The 20,777-nt window shown below is 61.7% G+C and overlaps 1 protein-coding gene across 1 annotated transcript in view; it reads left to right on the plus strand.

Annotated features, from left to right (window-relative positions):
- Window positions 1–20,777, plus strand: part of SARDH (sarcosine dehydrogenase) — a 60,546-nt gene that overhangs the window by 38,084 nt on the left and 1,685 nt on the right. The window contains exons 17-21 of the mRNA XM_019434962.2: window positions 4–151; window positions 4,290–4,383; window positions 16,911–17,073; window positions 17,563–17,731; window positions 19,373–19,508. Coding sequence (XP_019290507.2) covers window positions 4–151; window positions 4,290–4,383; window positions 16,911–17,073; window positions 17,563–17,731; window positions 19,373–19,508 — 710 coding nt within the window. The remainder of the gene's footprint in view (window positions 1–3; window positions 152–4,289; window positions 4,384–16,910; window positions 17,074–17,562; window positions 17,732–19,372; window positions 19,509–20,777) is intronic.

Raw genomic sequence — 20,777 nt, forward strand, 5'->3', positions numbered from 1 at the left:
CAGGGGACGGCTACTACCTGGCCGTGGGCGGGGCCGTGGCCCAGCACAACTGGTCTCACATCAGCACGGTGCTGCAGGATCAGAAGTTCCGGTGCCAGCTCATCGACAGCTCCGAGGACCTGGGTCTGATCAGCATCCAGGGCCCGGCCAGGTGAGGACGGGACCGGGAGCCAAGCAGCCGGGTGCCCAGCCCCTGGGACCCACACCTGGGTCCCTCCAGCTGGCACCTGTGGGCAGAGGCAGCCGCTGGTCCTGCTGGTCCAGAATGGGACGTTCCGGGTAGCTAAAGGCTCTCGTGAACCCAGAGACGCCACGCCAGATAAATCACCTTCAAAGCCCCGGAGTACAGACGAGCCCTCAGTGGGAGCGCCAGACCCAGCCGGACAGGAGTCTGCGCCTGAGGGTTCACAGGGGTCACAGAAGGGCCTGTGTGTGTCGGCGGGGGGGGAGGGGGGCGGGGGGGGTGGGGGGGGTGTCTCCGGGTCACCGACGGTCTAGCAGTTGCTGATGCCACGTCCAAGTGGGCCCAGCCGGGCCGGGGTTCTACCTGACACCTGGGCTGAGAATAATACCGAACACCGAGAGGCCCGTGCCCCCCGCCCCGAACACCTCCGGGTGGATGAGTCGGTCGTGCGTCCGTTCCGTAAATATTTGCTGAGCTACACTCCCGCCCATGAGGAGTCAGAGCCTGCAAACCCTCAGACGCTGGCCTGTGCAGGGAGCCACGGTGGGGGGGGGGGGGGGGGGGGGCTAGGCAAAGGGGCACCTGGGCAGTTGCGTGCTTTGGAAAGGTCTCTCGAGCAGGGCTCCGGGAAGGGACTCGGGGGCGGGGGACCAGTGGGGAAGGATAATCGTGGTACCAGCCACCAGCTGGGCACCTGTGATTTGCCAAACCCTGTGCCAGCGTCTCCCGAAAATCCTGATAATAGCCCTTCGAGGCGGTCCTAATTGTTCTTATTCCTTGAGGGGGAGGAGACAGAGGCACACAGAGGGGGAGACGTTTGCCCAGGGTGGCACAGCTCACCAGTGCCAGGGTGGGTGGGCACGGACTCCCCCCGAGCTCTCAGACAGCCGCGCGCCCGCAACTGCCCTTCCCGGGGAGTTACACGCCCTCTGTGTGGCGACGCACCTGCTGTGGGTGCTCCGTCGCTGACCCCGGAGCCCAGGCACGCGTCAGTGGTGGGGAGACTCCTCGCGGGTGAGGGCCCCTGCTTCTGGGGGCCCCGTGTTCAAGGAAGGATGTGTTCCTGGAAAATGACGGGAAGAGCTGGAGGCAGAGGGAGGGAGGGGGAGGGGAGGGGGATGTGCCTGCAGCCAGATATCCCCAGGCTGCGTGCTCTGACAAAGCACGCTGTGTCCAGGTGACGTCCCTGTCAGCCAGGAGTCCCTCCGGGATCCCCGGCTGGCGTGCTCAGACCGGCCGCGGGGTCATTTTCCCCGGGGCCTTGGAGCTGATCGAGCCTGAGGCTCCCCGGCTGGGTCCTAGACTGGCCGGCCTCCCTCCCAGGCTGTGTTGTAGCTGGTTCTGTGTGGGCGTTGCTCAGGGGCACACGGCAGGAACGTGCTTGCTGAACGAATGAATGGAACCTGAGAACATCGTATACGTTAACGTGGATCGGCATCTGTCAAGTGTTTGCCCTCAGGCTGCCCATGAAAACCAACATCCACTAAGGGGACGTTTGGGCAAAGCCCTGGAAGAAATGAGGGATTGAGCTTTGGAGCTCTCTGGAGGGATGGTGTTCCAGGCAGAGGACACAGCAGGTGCAAAGGCCCGGCGGCTGGGATGTGCCTGTGTGGCTGAAGGAAAACAGGGAGGCCGGCTGGAGCAGGGCAGCTGGAGATGTGCTCGGGGAGCAGAGGAGGCGAGAGCCTGCGGGTCCAGGGGGCTGTGAGTGAGGGGGACTGAGCAGAGCAGAGACATGGTCAGACTTGGGCTTTCACAGGGTCTCTGATGCTGGGCCGGGCTAGGAGGCCAGCAGGTGTGTGAGGAGCCTCGGGGGCCGGAGAAGCCGGGATTTCCAGGAGGGAGGGACGAGCCGTGTCCAGGTGGCCAGTGGGGCCAAGTGGGATGAAGATCCAAAGCGGAGCATTATGTTTGGGGCTTCCGGTGGACTCGAGGGTGGTTTGCGGGACCGCTGGGCAGAAGCACGTGGATCCAGGAAGGGAGGAGAGGAACGCGGAGCGGAGCAGAGGTTGGTGGCCACGGCTACGGGGAGGGACGTGGGGCCCAGAGGGATCACCCAGGGCCCCGGCTCGCCCAGCAGATACCGTGGGGTGGTTTCCATGTCTCCCCAGGACCAGCCAGCTCCCCGTCTGTGGGCCCAACGGGGCCGGGGGTCCTGGCTGGCCCTCGGCAGCCTCTGCCCCCTTGCCACAGCACCCACGGGGGGGCGTGAGCTTTTTCTACTGCGGGGGGAGGCTGGTGGGCAGGGGAGGGAGGGTGCGGGCACTCGGATCAAGGCAGCGCCCCCAGGGGACAGGCCAGCCTCCTCTGCCTCATTAGAAGCCGCTCCAGGAGGGTGGTGGTGACGGCCACCTCACCCCCGCCCCCCGGAAATTTCTTTACTTACTGCTGCTGTGTGTCTTCTCCTTCAAGAATAGCCCCACATTCCTGTAGAGTAACAGCCTCACTGGCACCACCGGGGGCGGGGGGGTGGGGGGCTGGACCCTCTGAATTGTCAGGTGGGAAGCAATTTAGCCCGGCACCCGGACCGTGGGCGGTGCTAAGTTTCCAGCTGTCCGGTAGAACTCTCTGGAAGCGTTCCGCAATTGGGTGGGCCCGGGACAGCAGCCGCTAAGCTGTAGGTGGCCACTGAGCCCTCGAAAGCTGTCTGGAGAGACCGAATATTTCATCGTAATGAACTGAAACCCAAGCGGCCACAGGCGGCTAGTGGGTGCTCGCTGTCACGGTCATCAACGCCCAGATGCGCGGCAGGTGCTTTCTCGCCGATTCCCCGCCGGGGTCCTGGGAGGTGGCATCACTGCCCCTCCCGCCCCCCGCAGAGGATGGGGAGGCGGGGGGAGGCCAGGGGTGAGCAGGGGAGCCGGGACTTGAACCTACGTCTCTGGCCCGTGCCCTCCAGCGCCACCTGCTGTCCCTCTCGTGGAGGGACAGCCTCCTGCGCCCCCGCCCACGTTAGGTAGATTGGTGCCTGCTGACCCCCTACAGACCCTCGGCCCGGCCCAGGCGGCAGCTCCAGGCTCCCGCCTCTGCCGGGAAGCAGGCAGGGAAGACGCCGGCCACCCCCCAGAGCTACGGAGGGGCCGTGCTCCTCGAGGACCGGAGGTGGGCTCTCTGGGGGCTGGCAGCACGTGGGGGCCGGGGGTGTGTGTTACATAAGGCACTCGCAGCCTGCAGCGTGCTAGGCATCTCGGGCCGGTGTGGGTGGGCAGCTCCGGCACCGTGGGGGCAGGAGTTAGGGTGGGCCGCAAGCATTCTGAGCAGTGGTACCCAGCAGCCCCAGCACCCGCTGGTACCCCCACGGGGAGCCGTCTCCTGCCAACGGGGAGCCCACCCTGGGGTGCAGAGCCAGGCCGTGGTCACTCAATTCCGTTTACCGTGTGCCCTCTGTGCCGGGCACGTTGGGACAGGAGCAAGGACAAGCCATGTGAGAGGCGCCCTGTCAGATGTATCAGAGCCTCAGATTCAGGGAGGCGAGGAGGGCTTCCTGGAGGAGGTGGCAGCCAAGCCAAGACCTGGAGGATGACAAAGGCTTAACCAGGGGCAGGGCACCCGGGTGGCAATGCCGAGGAGCACAGGAAGGAGTGAACAGAGTCCTGGAGGGAGACAAGGGGGCAAGGGGCCCAAGAAGTGAAGGTTTCCATGGGTAGTGAGAGCTTTGGGCCCAGCGAGCTCTCAGGTAACCCATCAAGCACGAGAGCCGGACTCCCGGGTGCCGGTGCTGGGGTGCGGGAGGTGAGGCGGGCAGCCCCTGCCCTCAGGGAACTCCCAAACTAGGCTCCTGCCCCGGGACTTGGGGGGCACTTGGGGGCGTTAGCTGGTCAGGCCACTGCCCCAGGAGCTCGGGTGAGTCTGGTCTCTACCCGGGCTGGGCTCACCGCCCATCATCGTTCCCGCTGAACGGGCTTTCTCGCGGACTGGATTTTTGGCAGGCACTTCTCTTGGTGTGCTGTTACTAATACCTGTCCGTTGTCCGTCTGAGTCACGGCGACGGGGACTCGTCCTGCTCACTGCTCTGTCCCCAGTGTCTTCCCGGCCCAGAGCCCGCACCCACGAGTGCTCAGCAAGAGTTTGTTGACTGACCAGCCGACTTTGTTCTTGCCCACAGCCGGGCCATCCTCCAGGAGGTGCTGGACGCAGACCTGAGCAACGAGGCTTTTCCTTTCTCCACCCACAGGCTGGTGAGAGCCGCCGGGCACCTGGTGGGTACCAACGGGCGGCCTCTCCTGGGTTGTGGGTGGCGGCAGGGTGCCTGGGGCTCGGGCTTGGGAGCCTCTGTGCCCCACTTCGCCGTGGGGGGGCTTAGATGGTCCTGCCCACGGGCTGTTCGGACTCCAGAGGGGTGATGGGTCCAAGTCAGGCCTCACCGGTGCTCTGCCCAGTGCCCCGCCCATGCTGGGGGGCTCACCCCCAAGCTTCCACCAGGAAAGACAGCCTCGACACCCGCACAGCCGCCCTCAGCGTCCCCTCGTCAGAGGCACGGGGCATCATGTCCTCTCGGGTCAGGGTGGCACGTACTTCCTCCACCGCGTTGCAGACGACAGGACTGGGGACAGCAGAGCGGTTTGCTACCGTGGCTGGGCTCCGTGGCCTTTGGGGAGGCACTTGGCCTTCCCTGGCGTTCTCCACCCCCCACCCCGCGCCCACGTAGCGTTGTGGATGTGTGTGGGTGCTCCTCTCGAGCTGCTCCCCGTTCCAGAAAGTGCAAGTCCCGGGACCCGAGGCTTCCGGCACTGCGGCCGGTGTCGGGGCTCTATGGGACCCGGCTCTGGCAGGAGGTTTCTTCGGAGACCACGGGGGGTGGGGGCGGTGGGCAGGGGGGACCAGGGCCGGGTCCAGCTCTGGGCCAGCACGTCCCTTCCCGGCGCCTCAGCGTCCTTGTTGGAAATGAAGCATCCTGGTCTCCGTTCTGACTCCCCGAGGCCGAGGGAAGGAGCAGACGGTAAAGGGAGCCTCGGCCACTACTTGCCGGGGGCTTGCTGGGCACCAGGCCCCGTTCTGAGCACATGGCGTGCGCGTGTCCCACTTAATGCTCACGAGTACCCAAAGGTTCCATTACGAGGGTCCTCAGCCTCAGCACTGTGGACGTTCGGGAGGCCGGAGGCTGGCCCGAGGGGCACCCCTGGCCTCCACCCACTCGATGCCAGGAGCGCCCCAGCAGTGACCACCACAAATGTGTCCCGACGCGACCCAGTGTCCCCAGCGGGGCAGAATCGCCCAGGGAGAACAGCTAGTCTGGGATTATCCCGCGTGGCGGTCAGGGTCACGGCCAGGTGCGCTGGCCCAGGCCCTACGGCAGCTCATGATGTAGGGAACTGAGCTCAGAGAGGTTGGGCAGAGCGCCCCCGGCCCTCAGCTGGTGAAGCATTAAAGCACAGATGCGCGTCCACGAAACGGACAGGGCCCGGACAGGGCCGTCAGGCGGGGGCTGGGGGGTGGGGTGGGGGGGGATGGACAGCCGGGCGGGGGGTGCACCTCTCCCTTCCCTCTGCCTCCATGTTCGTCCGGGTCGTGGAAGAGTGGGATCCTGGCCTGCAGAGGGGCTGGAGTTCGGGGCCCAAGCTGGGTCCTGTTAGCACTGGGTCCTGAGGAGGCCGCCAGAGAGAGGATGGGGACAAAGGCGGGTGTGCAGAGCAGGGGAGCACCGACCTTCACTCCCCGGAGGCGGAGCTGAGGGACAGGAAGCTGGGGGGGAGGGGTCTCTGTCTACTCTGTCTGGCTTGCTTCCTGCCTCCTTTGTGCAGAGCTGCTTGCCAGGACCAGAGAGGGTGGGTGCTTTGAGAAAGCGGCACAGCTCGACCCAGGCCCCGGCAGGCGTCCAGCGGGCCTCGATGGCAGCTGGGCTGTGGGCCCCCATGGGGTCCATGCAGCGTCCAGCCCCATCTGGGATTGGGTTCTGGCTCGTGGAGGTGTGAAGGGGAGTTGAGAGGCTTGGTGTCCGCTCGGCCCGCGTGTGGCTGGGGTGGGGGAGTGGGGGAGAGCACCAGGTGGGAGCACTTCCCTTCCCAGCCCGGGCCGCTCCAACGAGGCACCTGGGGCTTGTTCTTGGCCAGTGTACTTCAGCCGTCTCCCGCCCCGGGGGCCGGCCCTTCTCAGCCCTGGCTGCCTCCCTAGGTCTGGCCCGTGGCCGTGTGGCTGCACTTTGGCCGGCAGGGCCGGGGAGCCGGGCTGGGTCAGGTCTCGGGCCGAGGGGAAGCGGGGCCAGACTCCGGGATGACACCCCTCCCTAGGGTCACAGAGGCCAGACCCAAGGTGAGGATGTCATGGGATGCCCGGGTCCAGGCACAGGACACCGATGGGGCGGCTTCTCACTGTCTCCTCTGGAACTGACCTCCTGGTTTTGTCAAAAAGTGTTTTATTACTTTATGAATGAATGTTCGGTGTGGTGGTTAAGAAGGAGGGGCCTGGAGGCAGAGCTCCCTTCTAGCGTGACCCCTCTGAGTGTGACCTTGGACCTGTCTGAGTGTCTTCCCTCCGCCCTTGGCCCAGGGGGGGCTGGTGCGTGAGCAGGGCCCTCGCACGAGGTGCCAGCCCAGAGCCCGCCTGCCGGAGTCCGGCTGAGGGGATGGTGGGCACCGCGTCTCACTGTAAATACTGGGGACGTTTGTAAACCGAGAGCAAGGACACGGAGGTCCCTGTGACTCTGCCCCCGGCAGAGCCGAGGTCAACAGGTTGACATCGCGTCTGCTTTCCCTGACCCGCGTCTGTAAGGTTTAAAACAGAAGACAGCGTGCACGCGCAGCTTTCTTCTCTGATGACAGTGGTGACAGTTTTCCGGTTCCTTTAAACATTCTCCAGGAGCCGCTTTGAAAACCCCTGTGGTCGTCTCTCGGCTCCTTGAGCAGCGTCGTGCTTGGGAACAGCCTGGGGATGAGCTCCCCTTGACGGTGGCCCTTTTAGGACTCTGATCGTTGACTTAAGGCAGGTCCCTCAGAACCGGAACCAGACCCAGACCCAGAGGCGTCCCAGGTACACAGTCCGGGCCCGCTGGGTCATTCCGTGGTGGGCTCCTTTGGTAGCTTCTGTCTCCTCCCCGTGCCCCGCGCTGTCCTAGGCCTCTGGTGGGAGGGGCGCAAAAGTTCAGAGCTTGCCAGGCCGGGTCCCGCCTGCGAGAGGCTGGCATCCTCAGCTCACACTGGCCAATTCGGGTTCTCCTCTGAGTCCTGACCAAACTGCAGGATCTAGTCCCGATGCTGACCTTGCTCCCCGCACCTCTGCCCTCTACCACCCAGCCCCTGCGCCCCCACCTGGCTCTAGAATTAATTCCGGACTTGTTGGCTGGGAGCAACCCCCTCACTGGTGCCGGGCCGTAAGCCGGACCCGGAGGCCCTGGGATGCGCCCCTCCCTCCTCCACAGCCTGGCTCGCAGCCTAGCTGGGGAGGGGGTGGGGGCAGAAAGGACTCGGCAGCACAGCCCCGCCTGCATTGGAGACAGGGCCTGGTCACTCCCCGGGCAGCGAGGAAGGTCCCAGGAGCAGGTTCCCAGGAGGGAGAATGGAGTTGTGGCAGGGCAAGCGAGGGAAGACAAGGGGACTCGGGCCTCTCAGCTGGGGAGGGGCCCGGCCCCGGGACAGGGGTCCCTCATCGCACGGCCCCCTGCCCCCCTTGGCAGGACGAAAGGAGCCCACACCCTGGGGGTGACCAGCACAGGCTTCTTTCTGTCCACTGCCTGGCTAGAAGCGCATGGCAGCTCCTACAGGGGACGTGACAGCCAGCGCCCAGGGCGGGGGGACGCTGCCTCACTCCTTAGGAAGAGCGGCCAATCTCCAAACACACGGATTTAATGTCCTGCGGGGTCACTCGTGTGTGTGTGTATGTGTGTGTGTGTGTGTGTGTGTCCTTGGATGCTCGGGGCCTTTAGGGGGCTGGGCAGTTGGGCGAGTGCAGAGCCCAGAGTCTGCCTGGCGCCTGGCTGTGTCACACAGCCCTCTTCTGGTCCCTCCTCCTCCCTGCTGCTCTGGAGGTCACGTCAAACAGCCTGGAGGTGAGGTCACTGCAGCCTGCCCTGTGGCCTACTGGGAGGACCCCATCCTGCCCTAGGGGCTGGGAGTCCCCCAGGGGGCCTGGTGGGCCCGCTCCTAGACATGACAGAAACGGGGCAAGAACATTCGACGGGTGTGACGAGGGTGGGGTAGGTTGGTGCCCAGCTGGGGCCCCAGACGTGCCGAAATCCCACCTCCGGGTATCCCCTCCCTGGGGCGATGGAGGCCACACGGAGCAAAGGCTGAGCTTCCTTAGTGGTGATGTGACGGGGTTTGCTGACCTCAGAATGGCCCAGGCCCTCTGTTCCAGGATGGTCCAAGCCTAGGGTGCAATGGCCTCCCCATTCACTGTCCAGGAAGGGGAGTGGGGAAGTCAACCGCTGGCCGGGCCTCAGGCTGCGGGACCTGAGCTGCCCTCGGCCCCGTGGTGGTCTCACAGGCAGGGGGTGGGGGTGGGGGGGAGGGGCGGGAGCTGGGTCAGCACAGAACCCGAGGGTTCGGGAACAAAGTCACCCCAGTGCTCAACAGAGCTAGGAGCCTCTAGTCTTGCCCCGGCCTTCTGGGACCACCTCTCCTGGCCTCGGTTTCCCCACCTGTAGCACGAAGCCTGGACGGTGTCTAAAATCCTTTCTGGGCTGCCCTGCAAGTCTGTCCAGACAGCCTGAACTCTGTCTGAATCCAGGGGGATTTCATATTCTCCCAAATAATATCTTGCCCTGGCTTCAGCACGTACTGACGCCATATCCCTCCGCGTGAAGAGGTGCTGGGCCAGAGCGTGGGCCGGGCCAAGTTGTACGGGAGGTAATTGGGTTCCAGCCAACCAGATGCAGAAGAGGAATGTGTAGCCGGCAAGGCCTCCTGGTCACAATGTGCGGAATGTTGGGGGCCGGAGCCCCGACCGCAGCCGGGTCCCAGGGCGGTGAGCGGGACCCTGCCACCGCCCGCCGTGACCCACACTCACGGCCGACAGACGGGTCGACGACCCCGGCTGAGCCGCGTCCTGGTTTTGCAACAACTCCCCAAGAACTCGGGCCCCCAGCTTCCCTGAGCCTCGCATTCCTAGAGGAAGGGCAGGGAGGAGGGAAGCGTCTCCTTGGCAGGAAACTGACCAGATGTCCTTGCCTTCACATGTTGGCCTCGAGGCCAGCGAGGGTCCCAGTGGGAAGCACTCTCCCAGCGTGGTTACCGGGGGAGACGTGGTGTTCCTGGCGCCTCGGCCGAGGACGGGGGGCCCCCTCGGGAAGCTCATCACGAGGCCCGTCACGAGGCCCAGCGATAAAGTGATTGTCTTCTGAAAATTAATTTCAGGTCAAAAGGAAATTGGATTTCTCCTCCCGACGGTGCGAAGGGCTCACCGTGGCAGTGTTGGGATCCGATTAGCTCGGGACGGAATGTTCTCCCGCCTGCACGCGTTACGCGGACAGTCGGGGGCTCGGGCCTTCATACAGAGCCGCCCGAAGCTTCACAGAGCCTATATTCATTTGACAGTGGGGTTTTAGCGGCTGCCTAAGAAGTCGCCTCGCACAACATGCCCAGATTCGTCCGTGGCTCTGGGAAGCCAGGGGGGCGGGGGGCGGGTCCCGTGGGTGTGGTGGAGAAAGCCGCCGTGTGGCCACAGCCACTGTTCAAGGCACCCCCTGGGGGACCGGGTGTCTTCTTGCCGTGAAAGCGTGAGGTGAAGACGCGTCTGGATGGCGTCCGGGGCGTGAGCTTCAGAGGTTCTGGAAGCTCCCCTGGGGTAGGGCTCCGTCCTTTCTCTACAGGCAGTGAGTGGTGTTCTCGCTCTACTGTGCTCTGTGGTGTAGACAGCTCAGGGACTATCCAGGGTGACTTGAAATCTGAGGTTCCAGGGGCGGCTGGCTGGCGAGGTGTGCTTTCCGCTAAGGAGCACAGGGGGTAGGGTCGGTGGCGCATCCGGCCTTCCGGGGGCCTGGAAGAAGGACCCCGAGGGTCGGACAGCTTCTGTGGAGCTTTTCAGATCCTCAGAAAGGGTCAAGTTTTCAGATCCTCAGAAAGGGTCAACTTGTTGTTGACTTGTGGTTGACTTTGTTGTTGTTGTTGACTGATCGATTTTGAGAGAGAGCGTGCACATGGGGGGGTGGGGTGGGGAGGCGGGCAGAGAGAGAGGAAGAGAGAGAATCCCAAGCAGGCTCCACACTGTCAGTGCGGAGCCCGATGTGGGGCTCGGACTCACAAACCGTGAGATCGTGACCTGAGCCGAAATGAAGAGTCGGACGCTTAACTGAGCCACCCGGGCGCCCCGAAGGTCAAGTTTTTGACGTGTGATTTGAGCATCGTACCTTTTATTTATTCTTATTCTTGGAAATTGGTTTGCAAACATCCTCTCCCACCCCCCCACCCCCACCCCCTTCACCATGCCCAACTCCTGCCATCACCACTATCTTTGTTACCATAATCACCTTCCCCAGAGCCACCATAGCCACTGCACACCCAGCCTTCTGGACCAGACCACTGGGGGAGATTGCACATCCCCCCTGCAGATCATTATTAGAATCGAGGATGTCTTGGGAGCCTCCAGGGAGGTTGAAAAATGAAGATCCTTGAACCTATCGCCAACATTTTCTCCCCTTTTCCTGTGGGTTCAGGACGCCAGGCCCCTGCAGAGGGCCGCCCGTGCTCTGATCTCTGCCCACCCCCTGCCTCCAGGGTCCCTGGGAATCCTCATTTATGTAAGAGATGGCTGAGTTGGGAGGATGTGCGTGGTGTGTTGGGGGTGCTGTTACACAACCAAACGCCTGGAAACTTGGAAGACTGCCATGAGCTAATGTGATCTGAAAAGGTTGGACGTGCTGGCCTGAGTCCGGGGGCCCAGCTGCCGGAGCCCTCCTGCGATATTTACCCGGAAAGGCACACTCCGGGCTTGTTCTGGTGACGCACGTGCCCAGGGCATCCCACGGGAGCCACGTGGCCTCCCCTGCCCGGGGGCCCCTGCGTGGCCTTTGATCTGAGCCGAGGCGGCGGCCCGGCACCTCCCCGGACTCCCGTCCCGTCCACGGAAAGCCGGCAGGAGCGCCCTGAGGCACCAAGCATGGAGGCAAGCTCCTGGATCACGTCTTGCTAGAACCCAAGCACCCAACAATCTTCGAGTGAGTCCGTCAGGGCAGGGAGTGTGGATCTCACGGCACCCGCACGGGCTCTCCACTTGGAAACCCTGGCGGGCCCCCCCCCCCCCCCCGTGCTGCCCGCTTCCCAGTTGCGAGGCCTCCCCCGAGTACTGGGCGGGCTGGTGCCAGCGGGAGAGCCGCGGTGAAATCTGTAGGAAGACTAGTGAGCCACAGTGAAATCACCAGCAGCGGGAGGAGCACTTACACCACGGAAAGTGGTCAGTGCTGCAGAACACCCCCCCACCCCACCCCGGGAGATGATTATCAAACATTTCCCGGGACATCAGCGGGCCTGGGGCGAGCGACCAAACTCCCCCTGAGTCCCCGCTTCCTTATTTGGGCCGGTAACACCACTTCCCCCGTGGTGAGCACCCTGCCTGGGGCTTTATGGGGATGATTCTGTTGAGCGCTCCCGTGAGCCTATGAAGGACATACGGGTTTTTATTTTTTTTAATTTTTTAATGTTTATTTATTTTTGAGAGAGAGAGAGAGGGAGAGGGAGAGGGGGAGCCACAGAATCCAAAGCAGGTTCCAGGCTCTGAGGTGTCAGCACAGGGCCCGTCGCGGGGCTCGAACCCACGAACCGACAGATGGTGACCTGAGCCAAAGTTGAACCCTTAACCCACTGAGCCCTCCTCCCAGGTGCCCCAATGAAGGACATACTGTCATCATCCTGGGCTTGCAGAAGAGACTCAGAGGGACATCGGTCACCAGGGGACTTTTTATTTACTTATTTATTTTTTTATTTTTATTTTTAAAAGTTTATTTTTTTTGAGGGGGGAGGAGCGGGGGGGGAGAGAGAGAGAGAGAGAGGACGAGGGAAAGAATCTTAAGCCAACCTCCATGCTTTGCCCAACGCAGGGCTCAATCCCACGAACTGTGAGATCACGACCTGAGCGGAAATCAAGAGTCGGACGTTCGACTGACCGAGCCGCCCAGGCGCCCCTGGGGACTCGGATTTAAACCCGAGCTCGCGCTCTCGGCCACCGTGGTGCCCGCCGCTTCTGTGGGTGGCTGGCCCGTCATGGACCGCTGTCAGCACGAGCGTCTGCTGCCCTTCCCTTGCTCCTGGCACCCAAAATGTTAAGAAAGTAGTCACCCAGTCTCCCTGGGCGTTAGGCGCCCGTCCATGGAGAAAAGGGTGTTTGTTCTGTTCTTACCACTTGAACCTTTTTAAAGCATGTAGTTCAGTAGAATTAACTGCATTCACGTTGTTGGGCAACAGATTTCCAGGACTTTTTCATCTGGCAAAACTGAAACTCCATATCAATTAAACAACAACCCCCATTTGCCCTGTCCCCAGCTGCTGGTAACCACCAGCTACCTCCCGTCTCTATGAGTGTGACTAGTTTAATTCCATGGAAGTGGAATCATATAGGACTTGCCTTTTTGTGTCTGGCTTATCTCACTTAGCACGATGGCCTCAAGGTTCATCCGTGTTGTAGCAGGTGTCAAAATCTCCTTCCTTTTATTGGATGATAATATTCCATTGTGTGGATAGACCCCAGTTCTGTTTATCCTTTCCTCATTTCTCAGTCGGGTTGTTTTGTTGGTGTTGAGTTGTAGGGGTTCTTTATGTATTCTTGATATTAACCCCTTATTAGATACGTGGTTTGTAAATATTTCCTCCCACTCTATAGGTTGCCTTTTCACTGTTGGCTGTTTCCTTCGATGCACAGAAATTTTCGTGTTTGACGTAGCCCCGTTTGCCTAATTTTGCTTTTTGTTACCTGTGCCTTTGGTGTCGTGTGGAAGAAAGCATTGCCAAGTCCAATGTCATGAAACTTTCCCCCATTTCTCCTGGGAGTTTTACAGTCCTAAGACGTACAGTGAGGTCTTTAATCCATTTTGAGTTAATGTTTGTATATGGCGCAGATGCGGCTTCATTCTTCTGCATGTGAAGGTCCAGTTTTCCCAACATGTTTGTTGAAGAGACTGTCCCTTCCCCGTTGAGTGGTCTTGGCAGCCTTGCTGGAGATCGTTTGGCCACACACGTGAGGGTTTATTTCTGGGCCCACTTTTCTATGCCATCGGTTGGTTTCTCTGATTTTATGCCAGTACCACACGCTTTTCGATTATGGGAGCTTTGTAGTTAGTTTTGGGATCAGGAACTGCAAGTTTTGCGGCCTTACTCATTTTCAAGATTGCTTTGGCTGTTTGAGGTCCCTTGAGATTCCGTATGAATGCTAGGATGGATTTTTCTATTTCTGCAAAAAGCCTCACTGGGATTTTGACAGGAAAACACTGAATCTGCACATCGCGTTGGGCGGTATTGATATCATAATGATATTGTGTTCCAATCCATGAACATGGGATGTCTTCCCATTTATTCATACCTTTTTTCGTTTCTTTCGGCAAAGTTTGGTAGACTTCAGTGTAGATGTCTTTTACCTCCATAGTTAGGTTTCTTTTTAAGTATGTTGTTCTTTTTGATACTATTATAAATGGGGTTTTTTAAAAATTTCCTTTTTGGATTGTTCATTGCTGAGGTATAAAAACCCCATTGATTTTTGTGTGTTGGTTTTGAGCCTGTGTTTATTAATTCCAACAGTATCTTGGGGGGCCTTTAGGGTGAGAGAAGGGTCCTGATTTAAGGTCCTTCCTGATGACCTTCCATGATTTTGTGACTTCATCCAGGGCCTGTGGCTCCTGTAAGAGAGTGGGGCTCTGTTTTGCAAGGGGGTTTGCCTCGGTTTGGGGCTTGCTTTTGAAGTCAGTCCAACCCGGTCTTTGCTGGCAGATGACTGTGTCCCAGGCACCATGCTTCCCCTGAACTTGATGATCAGAAGCACTGTCCTCTCCCATCTATCAGATGGGGGCACTGAGGCAGGGAGGAGAGGCTGACCAGAGCCCATGATCCAGATATCCTCATTTTTAGCTTTTCCTCTTTATTGTGTGTCCCTGCTTAGAAGAAATGAGCACCCACCCCCCCAAATCCACGGCTTCAGTGGAAACAAATGAAGATGTCTTGAAAACCAGCAATTCTGTGAACTTAGAAATGCACCTGGGCTTCCCCAAACTCCCTCAATTTGCCAGAAGCAGAGGTCCATCTGCCCCTGTTTTACTCCATCGTTTGGGAAGTATTTATTTAGCACCTACTGTGTGCTGAACCTGAGCACAAGGGTGCAGTAGAGAGCCAGGCAGCCGACCCCTGGCCCGGGGAGTGGGGCGGGGGGTGGGGGTGGGGTTCCTGGGAGCCGTGGAAGAGGCTGGGAAGAGGCTTTCCACCGATGAAATCACGGAGCCCCAGGGCCTGACCCTCTCACTTAACTGGGACCGTGTGTGTCTGACACGAACCTGGGCCATTAATGGGGGAGCTTTAAAAATGATTTTTCCTATTTCAAAATGAGATTGGCTTTGAGCCCCAAGCTCCTCCGTGGGCTGTCTAAAATTAGAACCCCGTTGACAGGCAATCTTTGTCAGGGGCCCACGGCTTGCACTAGGGAAGCAGGGAAATGTCAACAGTACATTTTCTGTGTCGATTTTGAGTTTTTTGAGAGGCCTGGGCAAATGGCAACTCAGAGCAAATGTTCACTGTTTCCAGAGCTTTCAGAACCCAACCCCTCGGCAGCAATGTGATTAAAGTGTCAGGTTTGTAAGGAGCTGGGTCTGTGCTCGGGAGAGTGGCCTCCGCCCCCTCCTGTGTAGACAGTAATCCAGTCGGAGCCGCACAGGCTCGCGGCAGCGATGGGGTAGGCTCCTTCCTCCCCGTGAGCTCTGCACTTTGCTGTACTTTCCATGTCCCTCTTGTGACAAGGACGGTCCTGGAGCTGCGGGCTCAGGCCTTACCCCCGGGGACACCGTGGACTCGAGGATTTGCCCGAAGGCCAGGAAGCAGGCACTGTGGCTGGGTGGTAAATGACCAGTAAGCAAACCAACCATACAGGACAGGTCACGGGCCAGCGGGCAGGGTGCTGCCCGCTGCTGGCTGTGGCCCCCACACAGCCGCCAGCCTGGTACCCAGAGGCCAGCTGCCCCATCAGAGATGCGTGGCGCCTCTGGGCCTCCGTTTTTGCATCATCCCCTGGATGTTATTTACATGGGTCTCTGCCACCATGTGGGAGAAGTGCTCCAGTGACGGGATGTGTGTGCAGAACGTAGCCCAGGGAACACTGTGTCAACAGCACTGTCCTCTCCGGGGCGTTGGGGACGCACAGTCCCTTGCTGGCCCCTGGGGCCCAGCTGTCACTGAAGTGGTCCTCACAAAGGTCCTTTCGACCCCACTGTATGCCCCTCTCTCTCTGTCCTCCCCTGCGCACCTGCTCCAGCTCAGTGCCCTGGCCCCTGCTCTCCGGGAAGGCCCGTCTGCAGCGGGAAGCTCTGTCACCTGCCAGCCGGGCCGGGCCCTCCCAGGCAGGCACCTTCCTGCCCAACACTTGCCCACCCTGAGTGTGGTTGCCAGAGAACTGGCTTGTGCTTCTGGCTCTGGCCTTCTAAGACTCCAGGCCGGGGCAGGGAAGCGGGGGGGTGGGCAGAGGCTGTGTGTGTCTTCAGAGCCCAGCATCTGGCCAAGGCTGACCAGGCCGGGGAGCAATCACAGTGCCGACTCAGCACCGGTCTGCTTCCCCTCTTGATGTGTCAGAACCCATCGGGTGCAGCCACGGTGACCCCTGAGCTGGGCCACCGACCTCCCAGCAACTCCCCCTCACAGACAGACCTCAGAGACAGAGTGCAAGCTGGGGAGGGACACAGAAAAGAGGGAGACACAGAATCCGAATCAGGCTCCAGGCTCCGAGCGGTCAGCACAGAGCCCGACGCGGGGCTCGAACTCACAAACCGTGAGATCATGACCCGAGCCGAAGTCGGGTGCTTAACCGACGGAGCCCCCCAGGCGCCCCAGACCTCAGAGCTTCTTAAAACAGACAGAGCCGGGCTCCTGATCCCATTTACAGATGGCGAAATTGAGGCCAGAGGGAGGCCAGAGGGAGGCCAGGAGACTTGCCAAAGGTCGCCGTGGTGACCGAATGGTGGCCTCCAAATAGGTGGCTGTGTCCTAGCCCCCTGCCCAGAACCCGAGTGTGGCCTCAATGAGACGTAGTGTCTTTGACGTTGTGACTCAGGTAAGAATCTTAAGACAGGATCGTCCAGGACCAGGGTGGATCTTGGCTCCAGTGACAAGTGTCCTGATAAGAGACCAAAGTAGAGAAGACACAGAGGAGAAGCCGTGTGACACAGAGACTGGAGGGATGTGACCACAAGCCCAGGAAGCACCTGTGGCTGGAGGAGGCAGGAAGGACCCTCCCCCAGAGCTTCTGGGGGGAGCACAGAGTGCTGCCACCTTGATTTGGGGCCTCAAGCCTCCAGAACGGGGAGAGAACACACTTCTGCTCCTCTAAGTCCCCGGTCTGTGGCCATTCGGTACGGCTGCCCCGGGACACGTGCACAGTGACTTAGAAGAGTGAGGCCTGGGAACCGTGTGTCCGCTTTCTCCTGCTCCCAGCGCTGACACCCCTCTTTCCCCCTAGAGATTTCCAGAGCAGTCTGGAGCTCTGTCCTTGGAGACCCCATCCCTGGGTGCTGGGCGGCCAGGGCCGGGGCCAGCCAGTGAGAATGGTGACAGTAGGCACTCGACCTGGGTCGCCTGACCCTAGCCTGGGTCTGAGTCGTGCCCTGTGCCCCCAGGTGCGGGCCATGAGGCTCTCCTTCGTGGGGGAGCTGGGCTGGGAGCTTCATGTGCCCAAGCCAGCCTGTGTGCCCGTGTACCGGGCTGTGATGGCCGCAGGCACCAAGCACGGCCTCGTCAACGCCGGGTACCGGGCCATCGACTCCCTGAGCATCGAGAAAGGTGTGTGTGGGGCCCACAGGGCGCCCCGGGGCTGCCCGGAGCCACGCTGCAGGTGGGGGGGGGGGGGGTCGGCCCCTGTGCTTCTTCCCTGCCCCACTCCCCTTCCCGCCTGCCCCTTTCTGTCGGCCTCCCCAGCCTTCCCCCCACCAACCCCTGCACTGCCCACAGACCGTGGCTTCCACGCAGGCCTGGGGCCGGGGCTGGGGTCCCTGACAGCAGCACTTGGAGGGCGAGGGGGAGGGGTGCTTGCCCAGCCTTGGGGGGGGCGGGGCCGGAGCTGGATTTGGACTGGGTGCCTGGGTTTCCCCAGGGGGTTGGAAGGATGTGAGGGCAGGGCTGCTCGGGTCCCTCTCTGACAGCTCACCGGCAGGGCAGAGGCTGGAAGGGGCATCTGCTCCCGGGGCCTCGCCCAGGGGACCTTCTGCAGGTGCAGGAGGAGCCGGCCCCCCACGTCTGCTGGGCACCAACCCCAGGGTGTCCTCCCCGCAGGCTACCGGCACTGGCACGCCGACCTGCGCCCCGACGACAGCCCCCTGGAGGCGGGCTTGGCCTTCACCTGTAAGCTCAAGTCAGCGGTCCCCTTCCTGGGGCGGGAGGCCCTGGAGAAGCAGCGGGCCGAGGGCCTCCGCCGACGTCTGGTGTGCTTCACAGTGGACGAGTGAGTGGCCCATGGTCCTGCGTCCGTCCGTCTGTCCGTCCAGTAGGACGGGGTCAGCAGGGCCCGAGGGGACCCGGGGGGGATGGGACACACCCTGCTCACACACAGCTTTTGAAAGACAAAGGTGCTGCCAGGCCACCTCCCGTGGGTGACCCCGGGCTGAGGGCCCAGCTTCCCAGTCACCGTGTGGTGACTTCTCACCATGTTCCGGTTAAGTCCCTCCCACGACAGATGGTGGAGGGAAGGCCAGGCCGCGGCCTGGAGACCTGGGGTGCCAAGGGACAGGGTAACCCAGCCGCAAGAAGGAGAGCCCGTTCCGGGGACCCGACCCCTTCACTTGCCCCCGGAGTGGGGAGGGGGCTTTGAGCAGGTGGCTCAGTTATGTCCTCGGGATCTGGCCCGTGCTGTCCCAGGATTCCACCTGGGCAGAGTGACTCTGAAATGACAGTCCCAGGCTGGTGTCTTCTCGGGAACCTGGGTAGCCACGGTCTCCAGGACGGCGGCTCGACTTTGCTGATTTGCGGCTGACAGGCTCCCACGAACGCGGCCATTCTCCCGGATTTCTGGAGCCGTCAACAGAAGTGTCAGGAGACACGAGGGGGGGCAGAGGGGGAGCCGAGCTGTGGCTTGTCATCGCCCTGCTGCTTCTCCCCGGGCTCCGGTCAGACCGGCCCCCCCGCACGCCGCTTGTCCACCTGCTGGGGAGCAGCCCAGGCTCCAGTTTGGGGGTATAGACGGAGCAGAGCCCTGCGGAGCCCCTGTGCCACCTGGCCCCCCGGGAAGCACCTGCGGCCTGATGTCTGTCTGCCTCCGGGAGCCTCCGATGCACCCGCCACAGCCCTCCGGCCCCGCTCGGGTGTTCTCTGCAGGGCCACCAAGGCAGCCAGGGCGGTTCCGGTCCTGAGGAAGGGCACGGCTAGGATGCCCCCTACCCTGGCCTGTTGCCTCACGTGCAAACAGCATGTGCCCCACAGGACAGGGTGGGACGAAAGGGCAGGGATTTGTCGCGGAACCGCCGTCTGTCCCACCCTCTTCCCTCATTCACTCGGGGCCCAGAGCCAGAGGCCCCCGCGCCTCATCCCCGCGCCTTTGCCCAGGGCAGGATCCGCACTGCTGCGCCACCCTCTCCTGGGGGGCGGCCGGCCCCGGGCACCCGTCAGGCTCTCCACAGACACAGACCCAACACCCAGAGGCACGAGTCTGCAGAGATTTGCACTAAATATGCCAGGCACTTCCGGGCGCTGGAGCATCTGTGATTGTAGTTTAATCTCTGCGTTTTCTCTTCTGAATTTTCAGAAATGTTATAGTCTGCATTCATACTAAAGAAAAGTCCTTTTGATAGATAACGCAGCGTTCTGTGGAGAAAGAACCACAGTAAAACAAGCTTCGGGGGCATAAGGCTTTCAATTATTCAGAAGTCAAGGAAAAGCAAGTTAAAAGGCGGGCCTTTCCCAAATACCTGGGGTCTGTCCCTGCAGACGCAGAAGTCAGGGCCCGGCAGTCGTCTGTTCTCGTTCGGGCATCCGCTTGGACGCTGTGCCTGGCGACCTGGGGGCCAGGCACTGGGATGGCTCCGGGCCCCAGGGCGCGGGTCTCCCCACTGGGGTCTCCGGGGCCCCAGCTCTCTCTTGCTTCTTCCAGAAAAGTGCCCATGTTTGGCCTGGAGGCCATCTGGAGAAACGGCCAGGTGGTAGGCCACGTCCGGAGGGCTGACTTCGGGTTTGCCGTTGACAAGACTCTCGCCTACGGCTACATCCGGGACCCCAGCGGCCAGTCGGTGAGTCCGCCCCACCCCCCACCCTGGCTCTGCCCAGGGAAGCTCGGCTCCCCGTCCGGCTCCCTGTCAGCGCCCCGTGCCGCCTGCACCCCTGCGCCATGCTGGACCTGGGCGACCGGGCGCGGCGAGGTCACGGTTGATGGGGCCGCGTCTCTGGCGGGGTCAGTGGCTATTTCTGTATTTTCTCTCTGAAAAAATCCGACTTTGGGAGCTCCAGGCTTCTCTTGGTCAGAAAGAGGCTCTGGGCCAGGGCTAACGCCCTCTGCTCCTGGAGCCAGAGACCCAAACCTCGAGGCTGGGGTGGGCGCCAGGGAGAGCAGAGGCCTGGACCTCATCCTCCCAAGAGCGCATTCCTCTCCTCTCTTTCCTCGTCCCACGTGTGCCTCCACACGCATGTACGCACACGTGTACGCGCGTACGGACACGTGCAGCCATAGACACGTTTTGCCACGTGACCATTTGTAAACCCCAGTGACCCGCACTGAGCCCGGCTCCTCCCTGCACATCGGCAGGGGGCGCGGAGGCAGAGAAAGGGCCCGTTGAGGGCCTGCAGGGGTCAGAGCCCGGGGAGGGGGCTCGAAGCACTTGCCAGACTGGCTGGCTGCTCACGAGGGTGTCAGTGGCTTGGGCTGGACGCCGTGACGCGAGCGAGGAGGGGGAGGAGCTCACCGCCGTAGCACCTTTGTGGCCGGGCCCGCTTGCCTTGCTCCCTGGAGGTCTGCACCAGCCCCGTGGCAGCCGGGAAACTGAGGCGCTGAAAGGCTCTGGCCGTGGGGGCCGAGATGCTCACCCAGCCGGGGCTGAGCTTTCCAGCCTCAGCCTTAGACACTCGGAGGACCCCAGGCTGCAGCTCCCCCCACGTGCGGCCAGCAGAGGCCCCAGAGGGAGATCCACTTGGAAGAATGAGCAGGGAGGAGGCGGGTGTGAGTCAGACCAGCCCAGGCAGGGGTGCCAGGGACGTGCCGGGCCTGGCATGTAGGCCTGGGCAGGGGGCTCCCACCCTGGGCCTCTGGGGGTCCTGGGACCCGGGCTGCCTGTCCTGCATCGCTGGGAGAGAAGAGATCTCTAGGAGCAGGGCCCACGGTGCCTTGCCCGCGGCCGGCCCTGGGTGCGGCCCCTGTACTGAGAGGGCAGGATCCCCGTGCGGAGCCAGTGTGCCCAGGGTCTAGGCACACGGTCCTTTTCCCGTTCCCCGGTTTCGCAGGGATCCACACTTTCTGCAGCTGGAGGTGTCCCCACGGGCTGGCTGCCAGCCCGCGGCTCTGCTGG

This window comes from Panthera pardus, unplaced genomic scaffold, assembly GCF_024362965.1.
Source record: "Panthera pardus isolate Hobbes unplaced genomic scaffold, ASM2436296v1 HiC_scaffold_20, whole genome shotgun sequence".
In the NCBI taxonomy this organism is placed as follows: domain Eukaryota; kingdom Metazoa; phylum Chordata; class Mammalia; order Carnivora; family Felidae; genus Panthera; species Panthera pardus.